Below are 16,917 nucleotides of genomic sequence, written 5' to 3'. Positions count from 1 at the left end.
TTCTTTCTTTTGACAAACTATTTTTTAAAATACCATTTGTATACCTCTACAGTTTGCAACTAGTTTCTTTTTTAAAAAGTGGTACACCAAAACCCAAATTAGTGCAACATAACGCTTGCAAATTTGAGTTCTGCATATCAGGAAACAATGTGTGTACTAATTTCTAAATTACTAGTTGGGCTTCTAAATGTCTGTGTTTTTCATATAGCAGAGGCAATCCATACAGAGCAATTGTATTGTTGGTGTTTCACTGAGCATTTGCCATTGTTTAGTACTGTTTGCCTTTGCATTTATTCAATATTACCATATGCTGTAATCTCTAGGCCAGATGAGAGCAACTGGCAAGCATAGACTTACAAGCAGGAGCCAAAGTAAGGAGTAGGAAATGAAGCTGCTATCAAATTTTGTGGACAGTATATGCAAAATGCTTTTTAAAAATTGTACATAATAAATGGGAAGGTAGGTCACACCTCATTTTTTCTTTACTGATTTTAGAGAGAAAGGAAGAGGGAGAGAGAGATGGAAACATTGAAGAGAGAGAACATCGACTGGCCGTCTCCTGCATACCCCCAGTGGGGATTTGGCCGACAACCTGGGCATGTGCTCTAACCCGGAATCAAATCAGCAACCTCTTGGTGCATGGGTCAACGCTCAACCACTGAGCCACACCAGCCGGGCACACCTTATTTTTTATAAAGTCTTTTCTGTACCCATCTTTCAAAAGTTTGCTTATACTGGGTAAACAAAATAGGCATTTAAAAATGGTGTGGTATAGGAATAATTTTAAAATAACAGTTTAAATAAATTAAACACTTTGTATTTATTTCCATTCTGTAAATGATTTAAAGGCCTATTACAACAACTAAATACACTTTTGGTCATTTCTTCCAATGGAAGAAGCTGTATGACTAAGAGAGACATGAATGATACTGTGGGTTTTGTTTATTTCAACCAAACACTATGCCCAATTTTAGTCAGCAAATAAACTAGAATTTGTTTTTCTTTGCTGACTACCTTACTGTGAACTTACATTAGTAAATAAGAACAAGTTTACCCAACAAATTTTAGAAATAGAAAAGGGGTAAAGAACAAACGTATGGCTTCAGCAATTCAAAAAAAGAAAAAACTTACCATAGCCTGGGTAATTGAAAGAGTTAGTTTTTGTAAAATGTGCAATTGAAACACTCCACTTTAAAAGAGGGGTGGGAGTGTGGGCTGTCTCAAATCTTAACATTGAAATTAAAAATAAGATTTAAGGTATCAAATACTTATTGTGTTCTTACTATAGATAAGATAAAAACCCACTTAGGGAATTTTAAGAATTTAGGATGAGGTGATTGTTGTAAGTGAACATTGAATGTAGTTCTGACTGTCCTCATATTTGAGAATAAAAACATCTTAAAAATAGGTTTTAGGACCCTGGCCAGTTTGGCTCAGTGGTTGGAGCATCCGTCCACAGACCAAAGCAGTAAGGGTTTGATTCTGGTCAAGGGCACATAACTTAGTTAGGGTTCTGTCTCCAGCCCTGGTTGGAGTCATGCGGGAAGCAGCCAGTCAATGTGTCTTTCTCACATCGATGTCTCTCTCTCTCTCTCTTTTTCTCTCCCTTCCCCTCCCTCCCACTCTATCTGAAGATAAATAGAAAAATATCCTCACCCTGGCCGGTTTGGCTCAGCGGTTAGAGCGTCGGCCTGCGGTCCTGAGAGACCTGGGTTTGGTTCCCGCTAAGGGCGCGTACCTCGGTTGCAGTTTGTCCCCGGCGCTGGTCGGTTGTGCGGGTGGCAGCCACTCGATGTGTTCCTTTCACATCGATGTTTCTCTCTCTCTCTCTGTTCCTCTCTCTCCCTCCCACTCTACCTGAACAAAAAATGGAAAAATGTCCTCGGGTGAGGAAAAAGAAAAATATCCTCAAGTGAGGATTAAAAAAAAAAGAAAAGGTTTTATGGTTCTTTTGATTCAATCACAGGGAATATGCAAGTTCATGTAGAGGAAACTTTTCAGTATTCAGAATTATTTCGTAGATCTATATTGTTTTCTCATTCTGACCTTGGGAAAATGGCAGAACAACACCATAGCATCTTATATGACTTAGCTCAACTACCCTATACCGTGACCTATGACCTAATACATCATTTGTACGTCCTTAATAATAATAATAATCAGTCATAATACTATACTTACTGACCTTTCATAGGATATTCATATTTATTATCTCAAGCCCCTTGGTTAGTTTTTCTCTAAAAACCATTAAAATGAATACATACGTACACATACTATAATATAAAAATGGTATATATAAAATGTAAAAATGCTTCCAGGTTATTTAAGATAAATATTTTCATGATGACAAAGAGATAATTGATGGCTTTTATTCCCCTATTATGTGTCAGGCTCTCTGGTTTGCAGTTTCCATATATTTCATTTAATTATCTCATTAACTTATGAAATAGGTAACTGTATTTCTATTTTAATGAGACCTCACTAGAGAGGTAGGAAATGGACATTTGAGAGTAGTAAGGAAGATACTGATCTAGGTGGAGAGACAGAGATACTCTAAGACACTTTTTGATTGTGTGACCACTCTCTAGAGTGGTCAGGAAAGCTAATTTTGTGTAGGAACTAGGACTTGTGCTGTTTACTGAGAAAGGGAACAAAACAGAAGAATGGGGTTTGTGCTGATGAGTTCAATTTAGATATGTTGAGTTTAAGGAAGGGAAGCATATTTTATAGAAGGTAGGTACAGCCAACAATGGTAAGATTTTTTTTTTTTTTTTTTTGGCCTTGAATCTTATAGGTGTTTGTTAGGCACTTCTTTGAATGTTAATAACATTTAAACATTGATTGTGTTTGTGAAGGAATATAACGAGATTGCAATACCTTGAATAATTAGATAAATTTGGGGAGGATTTCATGATTTGTGAACATTATAGCTACCATGCCCTGTGTAGGTAAAGTATATTTTTTAAGCAAATTGAGAGATTGCATTAAATCTCTCTTAAAAATTTAAATTATTTAATATATAAGCAAAGCTTTTTTGTTGTAAGAAAAAAATGGAGTATAGAAATGGAAACAAAGGGGAAAAAGCCAATAACCTACTGGGTTGAATGTATTCTGATATTTTTTCCCCATGTGTTGTTTCTTTCAGAAATATGGCTACATACACCTTTCTGCAGGAGAACTTCTTCGTGATGAAAGGAAAAACCCAGATTCACAGTATGGTGAACTCATTGAAAAGTACATTAAAGATGGAAAGATTGTGCCAGTTGAGATAACCATCAGTTTGTTAAAGAGGGTAAGGAGTATGAATGTCTACCAATTTAAACCAGCAAGGAAATGAGAAATCAAATCTACCTTTTCTTTTAGTAATGAAAAAAATCAAAGTATTGAATTTCTTGCATGTAGAAGATTCCCATGGTGTTTAAGAATGGAAATTGCACTTTTACCTGGGAAGCAATTGGACAGTAGCAAGCATTCTCTACCTTGGTCTAGGGTCAGCTACAGCTCAACTTAACATTCATATGTATGCACTTGACAATCTTTTTTCCATTTCTGTTTCTTTTTCTCTTTCCCCTCCTCCTCTTCCTCCATCTCCTCTCTCTTTTCTATTCTCTTGCAAACTTAGTTACCTTCATTCCTTCTTCCCCCTTGCTCCCATGACCTTCCTATTGTTGCCATCCTCTCGGTCTTCATATCTCTTTTTTTTTTTTTTCATGCATCAGCATCTTAAGTATGAAATGCCAAGACTAACAGCTATCAAACTAAAATATGTCCCACCTGAAAAACAGATTACCTTGCATTTTCATGATAACTCTCCACTATAGATTCCCAAGGCTGTAGTCATTAAGGGGTATTTTCACATATAAGAATCAGTGAAGGAGAAACGCAAGAGTGGGACCAGCAAGAATAGTCGAAGCTGATGAAAAGAGATATGTCAGCATCTGGATGGAACCAGAAAAACGTGAATATGAAGAGTAGCTCATTCACATACACTCCTACTTCTTGTCTGAGAGATTGTAGTAACCTGCTTCCATTCCAGGCTAAATCAATCTTTTCCTTATTCTCTAGTCTACAGTTTTTACTTTTTTACTTTCTACTCACTCTACTCACTCTTAACCCTTCCAGGTTCTATATCCATCTTCATTGAAACTATTCTTACTGGTGTTACCAATAATCTGTATCAAATCTAAGGGATATTTATAGTCATTTTTCTTGTAGCATTTAACTCAACGTACTGTCTTTTGAAACTCATTCTTTTGTTCTCTGTGACTCCAATTTTCTTGATTCTCTTCCTACTTCAATGACTCCTCAGGATTTTATCCTGGGTTCTACTATCATTTTATATATTTCTTGATGGATGGTTTTAGCCATGCCCAACACACAAATTTTTTTTCAGACCCGTATTTCTTGCTAAATACTAGGCATCCATCTGAATGTCTTATAAGTGTCTCAAAATCACCATGACAGAGACTGAATGTATCATCTGAAATGTGATCACCTTTATTTCCTGTCCCGGTGAATGGTTCTACCATCTCATCTACCCAGTTGCCCAAGCCTGAAATCTGGGTGCCATGTTATATTTTCCACTTTGCTCTCTCTCGCTTTCCCAAATTTATTCAGTGAGCAGGTCCTTCCTTTTATGTGTGTATGTTAATCCTCACCCAAGGATATTTTTTCATTGAATTTTAGAGTGGAAGGGAGGGAGAGAGGGAGAGAGAAACATTGATGTGAGAGAGACACATTGATTGGTTGCCTCCCGAATGACCCCAACTAGGGCTAGGGATCAAACCTGCAACCCAGGTACGTGCCCTTGACTGGAATCAAACCCATGACTCTTTGGTCCACAGGCCCATGCTCTAACTGCTGGGCCAAACTGGCCTGGACGCAGATCCTTCATATACCTTTCTCTTAATCCTCTTCTGTTTAGTCTCTTTTCTCTATTATCACTGTCACCTTAGTTTATATCCTCTTTTCTTCTTATACATCCAGTTTACCCCATCTGAAGTACCTGGATCTCTGTCTTCCTGCTACATCACCTTTCAGGATTCTCCACTGCCACCTCTTGGGTAAAGCTTCCCACTTTCCTACGTAGTTTGCGCTTGTTTCTTTGTTTTACCATAGCATTCGTTTATACCTCATCATAGAACTTAGCACATTTAATTACATATTTGTTGCCCACTGACTGTGAGCTCCCCATGGGCCATGACCTTGCTCTTCATGATCCCTGATAGTTGGCCTCGAATAAAGGTGTGTTGAGTGAGTAGAATATTGATGTACCTTTTCAGATATCTTCCACTACCATAATTGGGGTAGAAATGCTATAGCAGGGGTCCAGAATAATTTTTTTGAATTTTTTTGAACATTGGAGAAGCTAGATGCTGGGATAAAGCCAACCCTCAGGCCCTGGCTGGTTTTGCTTAGTGGTTAGAGCATCCATCTGAAGGGTTATGGGATCAGTTGCGGTCAAGGACATGTGCTTGGGTTGCAGGTTTTTCCCAGGCCATGTGATGGGCAACAAATCCATGTGTCTGTCTCACATTGATGTATCTCTCTCTCTCTCCTCTTCTTCTTCTCCTCCTCCCCCACCCGCCTTCTTCCCTCCCTTTCTTCCTTCTACTCTCTCTAAAAATCAATGGAAAATTTTATTTGGGTGAGGATTGACAGGAAAATAAAAAGCCAACCCTCATATAAAGGAATCAATGGTCCTGACAGTCATTGTTCTTGAGGAAATAGAAAACAATGTGAGCACTTACAGGATTGGATATTGGTTTGCTTTGGAATAGAGACTCCTCAGGAGTTTGGCTAAGTTGTGCATCTGTGCTGATCCATGGTGATTGGTAATGGTAAGGATTTGGAGATTAGGGATCTGCATCTCCCATTCACATATTCCCACATTCTACCCAAATTCAGACTTTGGAAGAGGATGGTGAAATGTGCTCTTCTTCTATCTCTCTGAATGTGTTGTTTTCTGTGCTACCTGTGTTTGGGGGTAACCAGTGGCATTTAGGTTTAATTAACTTCCGTTTAAATAAAAAGGATATTGACTCCTACTAATTAATACTAGCAGTTTCTTTATAGTTTTCCAGAGCTTTTAGCAATTGAACTTGAATTGTTGCAGAGAACCTGAGTGCCTTTAGTTGCAGCACACTTCTCACCACAGCAAAATGACTTGGGAAGAGGAAGGGAAAAGCAGGATAGGGTCTCTAGTGGTTGAAGCAGAGATATTGATCAATGCTTATTTTTCTCTTTTTGCTGTTTATAACTTCATGAATGTGTATGTGAAAGTAATACGTGCTTACTGTAGAACCTTTTGAAACTACAAAAAATTGTATGTGTATGTGCATAAAATGGGGAAAGGGTACATACCCATAATTCCACCAGCTTGAGGCATCCATGTTAACACATTAGATAATTTTCTTTAAATGTGTGTTTTTTCTATGCATCCTTCATGCTTTACTTATGATTTAAGGAATAATAATAAACACCACTACCCTTCTTAAGAAATTGCATTTTGTTAATGATTTGACCCTAAATTTTCCTTTTCCTTTAGGAAATGGATCAGACAATGGCCGCCAATGCTCAGAAGAATAAATTCTTGATTGATGGGTTTCCAAGAAATCAAGACAACCTTCAAGGTTGGAACAAGACCATGGACGAGAAGGCAGATATAGCTTTCGTTTTGTTTTTTGATTGTAATAATGAGGTAATGAACATCTTCATCTACCCACTTGGACTTGAAGCAACTTGATTCAACTATTAGAGAAATGCAAAGTGACTTTTTACTTATATTTACATTTATATTGGTAGCAGTATTTTTTCTTGAATTGGAACATTTGATGGACAGAATGACACTGTCCTGCTGTTGGAGTGTTAAACACATTTTGGCATCAGCAACCTTATGGACCTAAATTTTGTTTATTTTTAAAATAACAAGAATTTGTTTTGCTTTGTTTTTAAGTACAAACTGATGTATAAAATGTTAGGTAATGAAGCTGCCCTGTTACTTCATAGGTATGCCTATCATCAGAGAGAGTATCTTGCCTTAGGATGGTTGTTTACTGGAAAAGAAGCACATATTCTGGGAATTTGGGAAAACTGTCTGTTTCAAGGAAACATCGAAGATCGCCTGATTTGTCTTCATAGAGTATAATGATTTTGAAAAAAGCAGGAAAATGTTCTTTTTCTTTCTGGCACTTCTAATAACATGCTTAGACATACCTTTGAATAACTAAATTGATTTTGTGGAATTATTTAATTAAAAGGCCTGACTATTTCATACCTGTGAACTTAATTCAATTAATGCCAACAACCTGAAAGAATAAGAATATGGTCCAGCTGGTGTGGCTCAGTGGTTGAGCGTCGACCATACATCAAGAGGTCGCTGGTTTGATTTCTAGTCAGGACACATGCCCAGGTTGTGGGCCCAATCCCCAGTGTGGGGCATGCAGGTGGTGGTCAATCAATGTTTTTCTCTCTCTCCTTCTCCCTTCCTCACTCTCTAAAATCAATAAAGGGGAAAAAAAATTTAAAAAAAAGATTACGAAGTACTGCCTTGAAGGAAGTTGGCTGGTTGAATTGCAAATGTGCCTCTGGTGGAGGGACTTGCTGAAGCCTTTTGAGTTGTTTTAAAATGTAACTCTTCTTCAACCCCCAAAAATATGTTTTCACTTACTCTTCAAAGTTAACTTTAGAATGTTACCACAGCTTTATAACTAAGGAATGTTTATTCATGATTAACAAGGGATACTTTATTCAAATGCAAATATGTTGATTCTTAAATATTTGGATCTTTATGGAATTACTGAAAAGTGAGCAAAAATAGAACAAAGTCAGAGGCATGTAATTCATACCTAATAAGTTAATAATATATCCTAGATGGAACCATACACATTATATAGATCTTTTTATTTCAGTTTGAAATACACAGGAAAAACTGGGTCTTGAATGAATTCTTATTATGCTCTGTACTTATTTAACCTAGTTTATATAAGTTGAACCACATGTTTAAATTTAAAAGGACTTTACATCTTGATTAATGAATTAGACACATTCAGTTTAATGCAAGTTTTTTTTGTTTTTAACTCTTTAAACTTTATTCCTTTTTCAGGATAAAAGAATGGCAAATTTATATCTTTCCTTTTTTAAAATAACGTTTTATATATTTCTCTTTCTAGATCTGTATTGAACGATGTCTTGAGAGGGGAAAGAGTAGTGGTAGGAGTGATGACAACAGAGAGAGCTTGGAAAAGAGGTACATTGCAGTTTTTATCCAGTAAGCCACCTCAGTCTCAGTTTGGAACTCGAGTAGCAGGTTAAATACTTGCCTGATTTTGGTCTAGAAAAAGAAAATGTTATGCTTAAATATGTGAAATGGCCTATCTAATAAGATGCTAAGGGAGTCATTTGGATCAGATCCAGTGTTGTCCTCTGTGGGATACTTAGAACCTTGCAATATTTGCTTTTTTTTTTTTGCAGAATTCAAACCTATCTTCAGTCAACAAAACCAGTTATTGACTTATATGAAGAAATGGGGAAAGTCAAGAAAATAGATGCTTCTAAATCTGTTGATGAAGTGAGTATCACTATCCTGCCTTAAAAAAAAATTTTCCCTGGCCAGTTTGGCTCAGCAGTTAGAGCATCGGCCCACAGACCAATGAGTCGCGGGATTCGATTCTGGTCAAGGGCACGTGCCTTGGTTGCAATTCCTCCCCAGACCTGGTTGGGGTCGTGCGGGAGGCAGCCACTTAATGTGTCCCTTTCATGTCGCTGTTTCTCTCTCTCTCTCTCCTCCTCTCTCCCCCTCCCACTCTATCTGAACAAAAATGGAAAAATGTCCTTGGGTGAGGATAAAAAAAAATACTTTAGTGAAAATGTGATGGAAGGCATAGGCAGGAGAAAAAAATACTATGACAGAATAGTTTGCTTTTTTTTTTTTTTTTAACTTATCTTTATTGTTGAATGTATTACATATGTTCCTCATTTTTCCCTTATTGACACCCTCCTCCCCACTCCCACCCCCCTCCTGCCTTTCCCCACACTTTTCAGTGTCCATTGGTTATGCATATATGCATATAAGTTCTCTGGTTTATTTCCTCCCATTCCCCACCCCCCTACCTCTGAGGTCTGTCAATCTAACAACCCATTTGTACTTCTTAATCCCTTCACCTTTTTCACCCATTCCTCCAACCCCCCTCCCATCTGGCAACCAACAAGATGTTCTCTGTATCTATGAGAATGTTTCTGTTCTGCTTGTTCATTTTGTTTGTAGATTCAATTGTCTATAGAGATATGTATTTGTTGCCATTTTGTTTGTTCATATTTATCTTTTTCTTCAAGAAGACCCTTCAACATTTCATATAATAATGGTTTAGTGGTGATGAACTCATTTAGCTTTTTCTTGTCTGGGAAACTCTTTATATGACCATCGATTCTAAATGACAGCTTTGCAGGATAGAGTGATCTTGATTGTAGGTTCTTGCTTTTCATCACTCTGAATATTTCTTGCCACTCCCTTCTGGCCTGCAAAGTTTCTTTTGAGAAATCAGCTGACAGTCTTATGGGAACTCTCTAATAGGTAACTAACTGCTTTTTTCTTGCTGCTTTTAAGATTTTCTCTTTATCTTGAACCTTTTGCATTTTGATGATGATGTGTCTTGGTGTGGGCCTCTTGGGATTCATCTTGTTTGGGACTCTCTGTGCTTCCTGGACTTGTATGTCTCTTTCCTTCACCAGGTTAAGGGAGTTTTCTGCCATTATTGTTTCAAATAGGTTTTCAATATTTTGTTCTCTCTCTTCTCCTTCTGGCACCCCCAAGATGCGAATGTTGGCACGCTTGAAGTTGTCCCAGAGGCTCCTTACACTATCCTCATTTTCTGGGATTCTTTTTTCTTTTTGCTGTTCAGATTGGGTGTTTTTTGCTTCCTTATATTCCAAATCGATGGTTTGCTTCTTGGCTTTACCTACTCTACTATGGAATCTGTGTAAATTATTCTTTATTTCAGTTAGTGCCTCCCTCATTTCTGACTGTGCATCCTTCATTTCTGACTGGTCCTTTTTTATGCTCTTAAGGCCCTCACTAAGTTCATTTAAGTTCTCACTAAGTTCACTGAGCATTCTTATAAGCAGTGTTTTGAGCTCAGCATCTGTTAGGTTGCTTATCTCCGTTTCGCTTAGTTCTTTTTCTGGAGTTTTATTCTGTTCTTTCATTTGGGACCTTTTTATCTCCTCATTTTGGCTGCCTCCCTGTTTCTATGTATTACTTATGCTACTTGTTTGAAAGAATTTAGGAAAACCTGAAGCAGGATCCAAGACAGGCCAATCCTATGGTAAAGCAACTAGCAACAGCTTGGGTGGACCTGAAAGTTGGTGGGGTGGGGCCTCAGGGAATCACCAGGGGGGGGGGCAAACTCTGTGAGTCAGGTTGCTGGAGTCCTAGATATGGCAACTGTCTGCTGGCCTTGTAGGGGAAGGGCTCACCAAAGGAATAAAGGCCTCTGATAGCACCTCTGTCCAGTAGAAAGCTGCCTCTCCAGCCCTCGCTCCAATGCCAAACAACTCAGCTTTTCCCCATATGTCTCTGGTGCTTTTCAAGGCCCCCCACGCTGGAGCCTGGAGGGAGCCAGTCCCAGTAAGTCCGTGTGAGGGCCCTTTAAGAGGAGCTGCTTGTGGCTCCAGCTGCCTCAGCCTCTCTCAGCCCCAGTTCCCGCAGGTTTTACAGCCAGAAGTTATGGGGATTCCCTTCCTGGCACTGGAATCCTTAGCTAGGTGCCTGGTGTGAGACAGGGGCCCCTTAGTCCTCAGGGAGGACCTTCCCAGCCAAAGTCTTTCCTGATTTTTATCCGCCACACGTGGGTGTGGGACCAGCCTGTCCGCCTCCGCCTCTCCTACCAGTCTTGATGAGGCTGCTTCTTTAATTCCGTAGTTGTAGGACTAACATTCTGCTCGATTTCAGGTGGTTTAGAATGATGGTCGTTTACCTACGCCGCCATCTTGACTGGAAGTCCAGAATAGTTTGCTTTTCAAGACACTGGAGATTAAATGAAAAATTAGGCTTTTTCTCCTTTTTAAAAAAATATATGTTTTATTGATTCTAGAGAGAAAGGAAGAGAGAGAGAGAGAGAAACATCAATGAGAGAGAGACATCAACATCGATTGGCTGCCTCCTACATTCCCCCCGCCCCCCTGCTGGGGAGAGAGCCCCAAACCTGGGCATGTGCCCTGACTGGGAACCAAACCAGGAACCTCTTGGGTCGAAGCTCAACCCCTTAGCCACGCTAGCCGGGCTTTTCTCCTTTTTGAATAGAGTCTAATCTGGGTTTTACAACCTCAGACTTTTTCTTCATAAGGAGTGGGTGGTTTATTAATTCCAAACCTCATTTCTCAAATACTGAAAATTGGCATTTTGAGACTATTATTTGGACAATGAGCATTTCAAAAAAATCTATAACGTGAATGGCAAATCATCTAGCTCAGGAGCCCCAGGCTGCCTTCAGCCTTTCTAGCACTGAGCACATAGCTCCAGGGGGAGCGGGTGGTAGGAGGGGAATAAGAGAAAGGGAGGATAAATGGTGATGGATGGGCACTTGACTTGGGGTGCTAAACTTAACAATACAGTGCACAGATGATGTGTTGTGGAATCATGCACCTGAAACCTGTATAATTTTGTTAACCTGTGTCACCCCAATAAATTCAATAAAATGAAAAGAAAGAACACATAGCTTCAGAGGTGCAGGGTTTCTGTGACTTGGCACTGCTCTCTTCCTTCCTAAGTCAGCTGTCTCTCAGGTGTGGTTCACAAGCCCTCAGGGTCCACCAACTATTTCTAGTGCCTTTTAATTTACCCAGTCTTTCCCTGATTTCCTGAATCTTCCTCTGGACCTTTATTTTTTATTTTATAGTCATTTTTGCTTTTTTAATCAATTGCCACTCTCTATAGTGGTGATGATACATCAGAAAAGAATCAGAAGGACGATACACCACTTTCATTTTATCAATTTTTGGTAGCCAATCAAGAAGTTTATTTTGTCCTAAAAACAGTAATAAAATTGAATGAAACATGTTCATAATTTTATATGTATTATTTATGATATTATATTACTGTCTAAAGTAAAATAGATGAAACTAATGAACCATAATTTTTAAAAATCTATTTTGGAAATATAAAATTAGTATATTTTTAAGCCATATGATATTTTAACAATATCTTCTTTTAAAATTATTACTATCTTTTTCCTTTACAGGTTTTTGATGAAGTTGTGAAGATTTTTGACAAAGAAGGCTAATTCTAAACCTGAAAACATCCTTGAAGTCATGCTTGAATATTGCTTTGATAGCTGCTGTCACAATCCCTTTATAAGGCAATTTTAATCTTTCATAATTATATCACAATTAGTGGCCAGAAAGTGCATAGTAAGACAAATTAAATTTTTTATCTTCAACGTATTTTTTTGTCACAGGAGTAGACAGTGAATTCGGGTGTAACTTTATCTTAGCTATGGTGCTCACCAAACAAAGAAGGGCATTAGCTAGTCCTTTGTCTTTATTCGATAAGAATATCCCTTTTATAGTTTGTGCCTTCTGTGAGCAAAACATTATACAGTAGTATGTGTTTATCCCTTTAGTAATCGCTACGTGTCAGGATTAGGGATTCCTCAGTTCCTTTTTTTCTTACAGGTTTTAAATTTTCAACCTGTTAAGTGAATTTGTGGACCACATTCCAAAGGAACTTTTGTGTAGTCAGTTCTTGTACAATGTGTTTGGTAAACAAACTCATAAAATGAATTGCTAGAAGTGTTTTAGTACTTATCCACTAACTGACCATATCCTATAGAAAGGTAAGAAATCTTAGGCTACATTTTACTACAATTTATACAGAGTTGTGTGACAGGGCATAGTCTTTGCTTACAGGGATTGGGATGGGGCACTGAGGGTTCAGAGCCTGGTAGAATTGTCAGCTCTATTCTGACACAAATCTGAGGATAAGGGACAAGTATCACATCTAATGACGTGTGTTCCTTATGCTCTGTTATATAGAGTTATTAATGATTAAATTGATCTCAAAAAAATTCCTAGCAGTGGAACCTTGAAATGCATGTACTAAATTTATGATAAAATGAGGTGTTTGTTTTTTTTCTAGACTATAAGGTTAGTGTAAAGTAGAAGAAATCTAATGCTTAAATTTCCCATTTGTATTTTATTTTCTTGAATATTTTTTTCATAGTTATTTGTTTAAGAAGATTTAAAAATCACTGCACTTTGGTCAGAAAAATAATAAATATATCTTATAAATGTTTGATTCCCTTCCTGGCTACTTTTATTCAGTAAATTCTTTTTTTGGCATCATGTTGAAGCATGGAAAGGTACAGAATAAAATGGCTGTAGAATCAAAAGGAATTTTTTCTTAGATCTATTTTTCCTTTAAAAATCTCTGATAAATTTATTTTCTCCTTGCTTTTTTCTGCCATTACCAATGCAAAGTGGTATTCAAGGTTCTTATGAGACTTATTAGAATGTTCTCGTCTTCAGCACCTTTTGACTTTGTATAATTATTAATATAATTAAATTTTGACTTTGTATAATTTTTAATGTAATTAAAATTTTATATTTAAAGCCTTTGGGAATAGTGAGGACAGTTTGTGAATATTCTTATAGAGGTGGGCAAAAGTAGGTTTACAGTTCATATGGAAAAAGACATGGGTTATGATTATTACAATAGCTTTATTAACTCTGTTTTGCATAGTCACACCTATAAACCTACTTTTGCCCACCCCTGTATTGTAATAGACTTATTTCTATGTGTGTTATGAAATTCACTTGTTAATAATGAATTTACAACATACTTGCCATTAAAAAAACAAAGTATTCATAAGTACTATAATATATTAGCCACCAAAATTTGTATTGACATCTTGATTTCTCGTAAGAGGTTGTAATGAATTCTTATCTGGTGATTTGGGCCAGCTAGTACAGAGGGATTTTATGGGTAATTTAATCAAATGGTTAAGGTAGTATGAAGCAAGAGTGAAGGCTTAAGGTTTTCAGTGTATTCCTATTCACATAAGTGAAGAAGCCCATCAGGCGGGATCCAAATATTGACATTGGTGTTGTGAAAGTAATCTTATGGATTTTAAGGAGACCGCTAAGACTAGGTGCTTTGCTTTCTTTCATCAAATTATCTTTATGTGGAATTTGAGAAAAAAATCAAGAAACATAATAATTACTAAATTATGAAGCTTTGTTTTTTGTTTGCTTTTTAAGTAGAAAAACATGTCAGCAATATTGAATTTAGGGATTGAGATACATCTGACTTCACTAGTTAGGTCATTTTGTTAAAGATACAGTCACCAAGAAGTTTTTTTTACTTTCTTGAAAGACCCCAGTGGAAGCCTTGCTATTAAAAACAAAATAAAATTAATATTATTTCCATTCAGTCATGTTGGATATATATGAATTATTTAGTAAATAATCCCAATAAATTTTGTGCTATGGCCTTTGTTGTTTGCTGGTTCAGATTTCTGTTCTCTCAAGCATATGGAAGATGTAACATGTGTGTCCTCATGTAGCAAAAGCAGGGTTCAGGGTCCAGGAGAATTTTCTGCTCTGTGTAGTATGTTTGCATCTTGAATTAAGCAGAAAGCATGACTTTATCCCACTCCTTCAAGAAGTAATCTGGATTGAAGCCCAAGTAGCCTATTTCATTACCAGCCTGCATCAATTCCTTGTCTCTTTGAGGGGGAAATTGGTAGCAGGCAAGCAGTGTGTCTCAGGATGTGGGTTTTTTTTGTGGGTTTGTGGCTTTGTCCATGTAATTTCAGTGATTGTCTGACATTTCAGTGGTCCCTGGAGATAATAATGGCTGAAAGTATTGGCCAGATTAGGTCAGCATCTTTTCCCTGGAGGTTTGGTCTTTTCTCTTCAAACACATATTAATTAAGCTATAGTGCTATAAACACATTCTCTGCCTTCCAAGAGCTTTCTATCTGAAACTAACATTGATTCACATAGACTTTCAGATGTCTTGCGTTGGCTAACTTCAGTCATTCTTACATAGCCTACTGCATTTCTCCCTAGCCTACATGCATATTTCAGCTAAATTAAGTACTTCATTCTAAGTAATTTTTTTTTTTTAATGAAAGAAAGGAAGCTCATTTATTTGTGTACCAGAGGTAGAAGTGGTCCTAATCTCCTATCCCTTTTTTTCCTTATCCTGGACTCCAATGTAAGTACTCCAGGTCTGCTTTCCTTTGAATGGGTATGGTTATTGTGACTGTGATGTTAGTTCTGGACCTCAGTTAATTTTTGCAGGTCACCATCTTTCCTGTTGAGAGCTGAAGAACTAACTTCTGGCTACCACCCTATACCCTATGTCAACCATACTGACTTCAGGCTATCTGCTGAGACTTGTATGGGATTCCTGCTATCCCTGTCCATTAGAGCAGAACCTACTTCTCTTGGGTTCCTCTTTTCCAAAGAGGCTTTTCTTTCACGACTATCCTCATAAGACCCTGACATAAGAGAAGAGGGCTTAATTATTTTGTTTTATTTAGGGAGACAGGATTACTGATACACATTTCTCCAGGTGAGGTTCTTTCAGCCACAGAAAATTGTTTTCTATTTATGATACATTTTCAAGTAACTATATAACTTCCTAACACTGGCCTTTGACGCCCTAACCAACCAGAGGAAAAGCATCTGCAGAGGTACCACTACATTCCAACCCTAATGGTAGATAATTGAAGCAAACTTTAAGAACTGTCTTAAGCCATTAAGCTTCATACCACATACATAGCAGATAGTATTCTCATTTGGTTGAGCAACCACATTTACAAAGAGAAAGTAACATTCAAATAAAGCCATGTATGTGAACTTTAAGGAATGCTCATATACAACCTATTAGACGGCTACTTGGAAGAAATAACCCTCAGTAGCTGCTTCTAAAAAATGAAGGGGGAAAATTAATATAGTAGACTCAAGATGGACTTTTGAGAAAAGCCCTGAATTGAATAAGTTTCCTTGCTAGTTTGTAAATCTTTGCAGGCTTCTGAGGACTCTGGGTAGAACTGGCCCTCTCACAGCCCCCTGGCTCTAAGGACTTCCGGAGCCAGAGGGGAAGGACGTTGAGTTACAGCAGTTAGTACTTGGAAGCATAAAGTTGTTGTGCATGGTTCACCCTACTTTATTATTTTTACACAACTTTAAGTGAAATGATGTGTAATGAGATTGATTTTAATGTAGGCTAATTGGTATAAACAAGAGTCAGGTTCCAACATCGTAACTAAATAATATTGAATGAAATGTTGTTCGAGAAGTGGCTGTATAGAAGCATTTTCACAAGTGGCTACAAGGCAGCTTAGAGAACTTGGCCGGAGTATCTGATTGTGACGAGGCTGCATCACAATGGCCTGTCAAATGTAACCTTTTTTAAAAATATATATTTATATTGATTTTTAGAAATTTATTATTTTTTAGAAAGAGAGGAAGGGAGAGAGAGAGAGAGAGAGAAACATCGATGTACATCAATCGGCTGCCTCCTGTACACTCGAGAGCCCGAAACCCGGGGATCGAACAGGCGACCTCTCGGTGCATGGGATGATGCTCAATTACTGAGCCACACCAGCAGGGCTAAACCTTTTTTCTTTTTAATTGCCAGGTAACATGCACAATAGGCACTAACATTATTCTATCCTGAAGTAGTCAAGATGGACACATTATTTGGGGGTGGAGAATGCTAAAGTTTAATGGCTAACTTTTAGATTGGGTCAAAATAGTCCTTTATGAGCCCTGGCAGGTTTGCTCAGTGGTTAGAGCATTGGCCCGCAGACCAAAGAATTGCGGGTTCGATTCCAGTCAAGGGCACATACCTCGGTTGCAGTTCAGTCCCCAGCCCTGGTCAGGGTTGTGTGGGAGGCAACCAGTCAATGT

At 37.8% G+C, this 16,917-nt stretch overlaps 1 protein-coding gene across 1 annotated transcript in view; it reads left to right on the top strand.

Annotated features, from left to right (window-relative positions):
• CMPK1 (cytidine/uridine monophosphate kinase 1) overlaps nt 1-13,171 on the top strand; it is a 38,342-nt gene extending 25,171 nt beyond the window's left edge. Inside the window, exons 2-6 of the mRNA XM_036257390.1 lie at nt 3,146-3,292; nt 6,548-6,700; nt 8,172-8,248; nt 8,473-8,569; nt 12,237-13,171. Of these exons, the coding sequence (XP_036113283.1) occupies nt 3,146-3,292; nt 6,548-6,700; nt 8,172-8,248; nt 8,473-8,569; nt 12,237-12,278 (516 nt within the window). The 3' untranslated portion in view covers nt 12,279-13,171. The remainder of the gene's footprint in view (nt 1-3,145; nt 3,293-6,547; nt 6,701-8,171; nt 8,249-8,472; nt 8,570-12,236) is intronic.
• Nucleotides 13,172-16,917: the final 3,746 nt, after the last annotated feature.

This window comes from Molossus molossus, unplaced genomic scaffold, assembly GCF_014108415.1.
Source record: "Molossus molossus isolate mMolMol1 unplaced genomic scaffold, mMolMol1.p scaffold_m16_p_12, whole genome shotgun sequence".
Classification (NCBI taxonomy): domain Eukaryota; kingdom Metazoa; phylum Chordata; class Mammalia; order Chiroptera; family Molossidae; genus Molossus; species Molossus molossus.
Note: the sequence above shows the minus strand (reverse complement) of the source record. Positions and strands in the feature narration are given on the sequence as shown.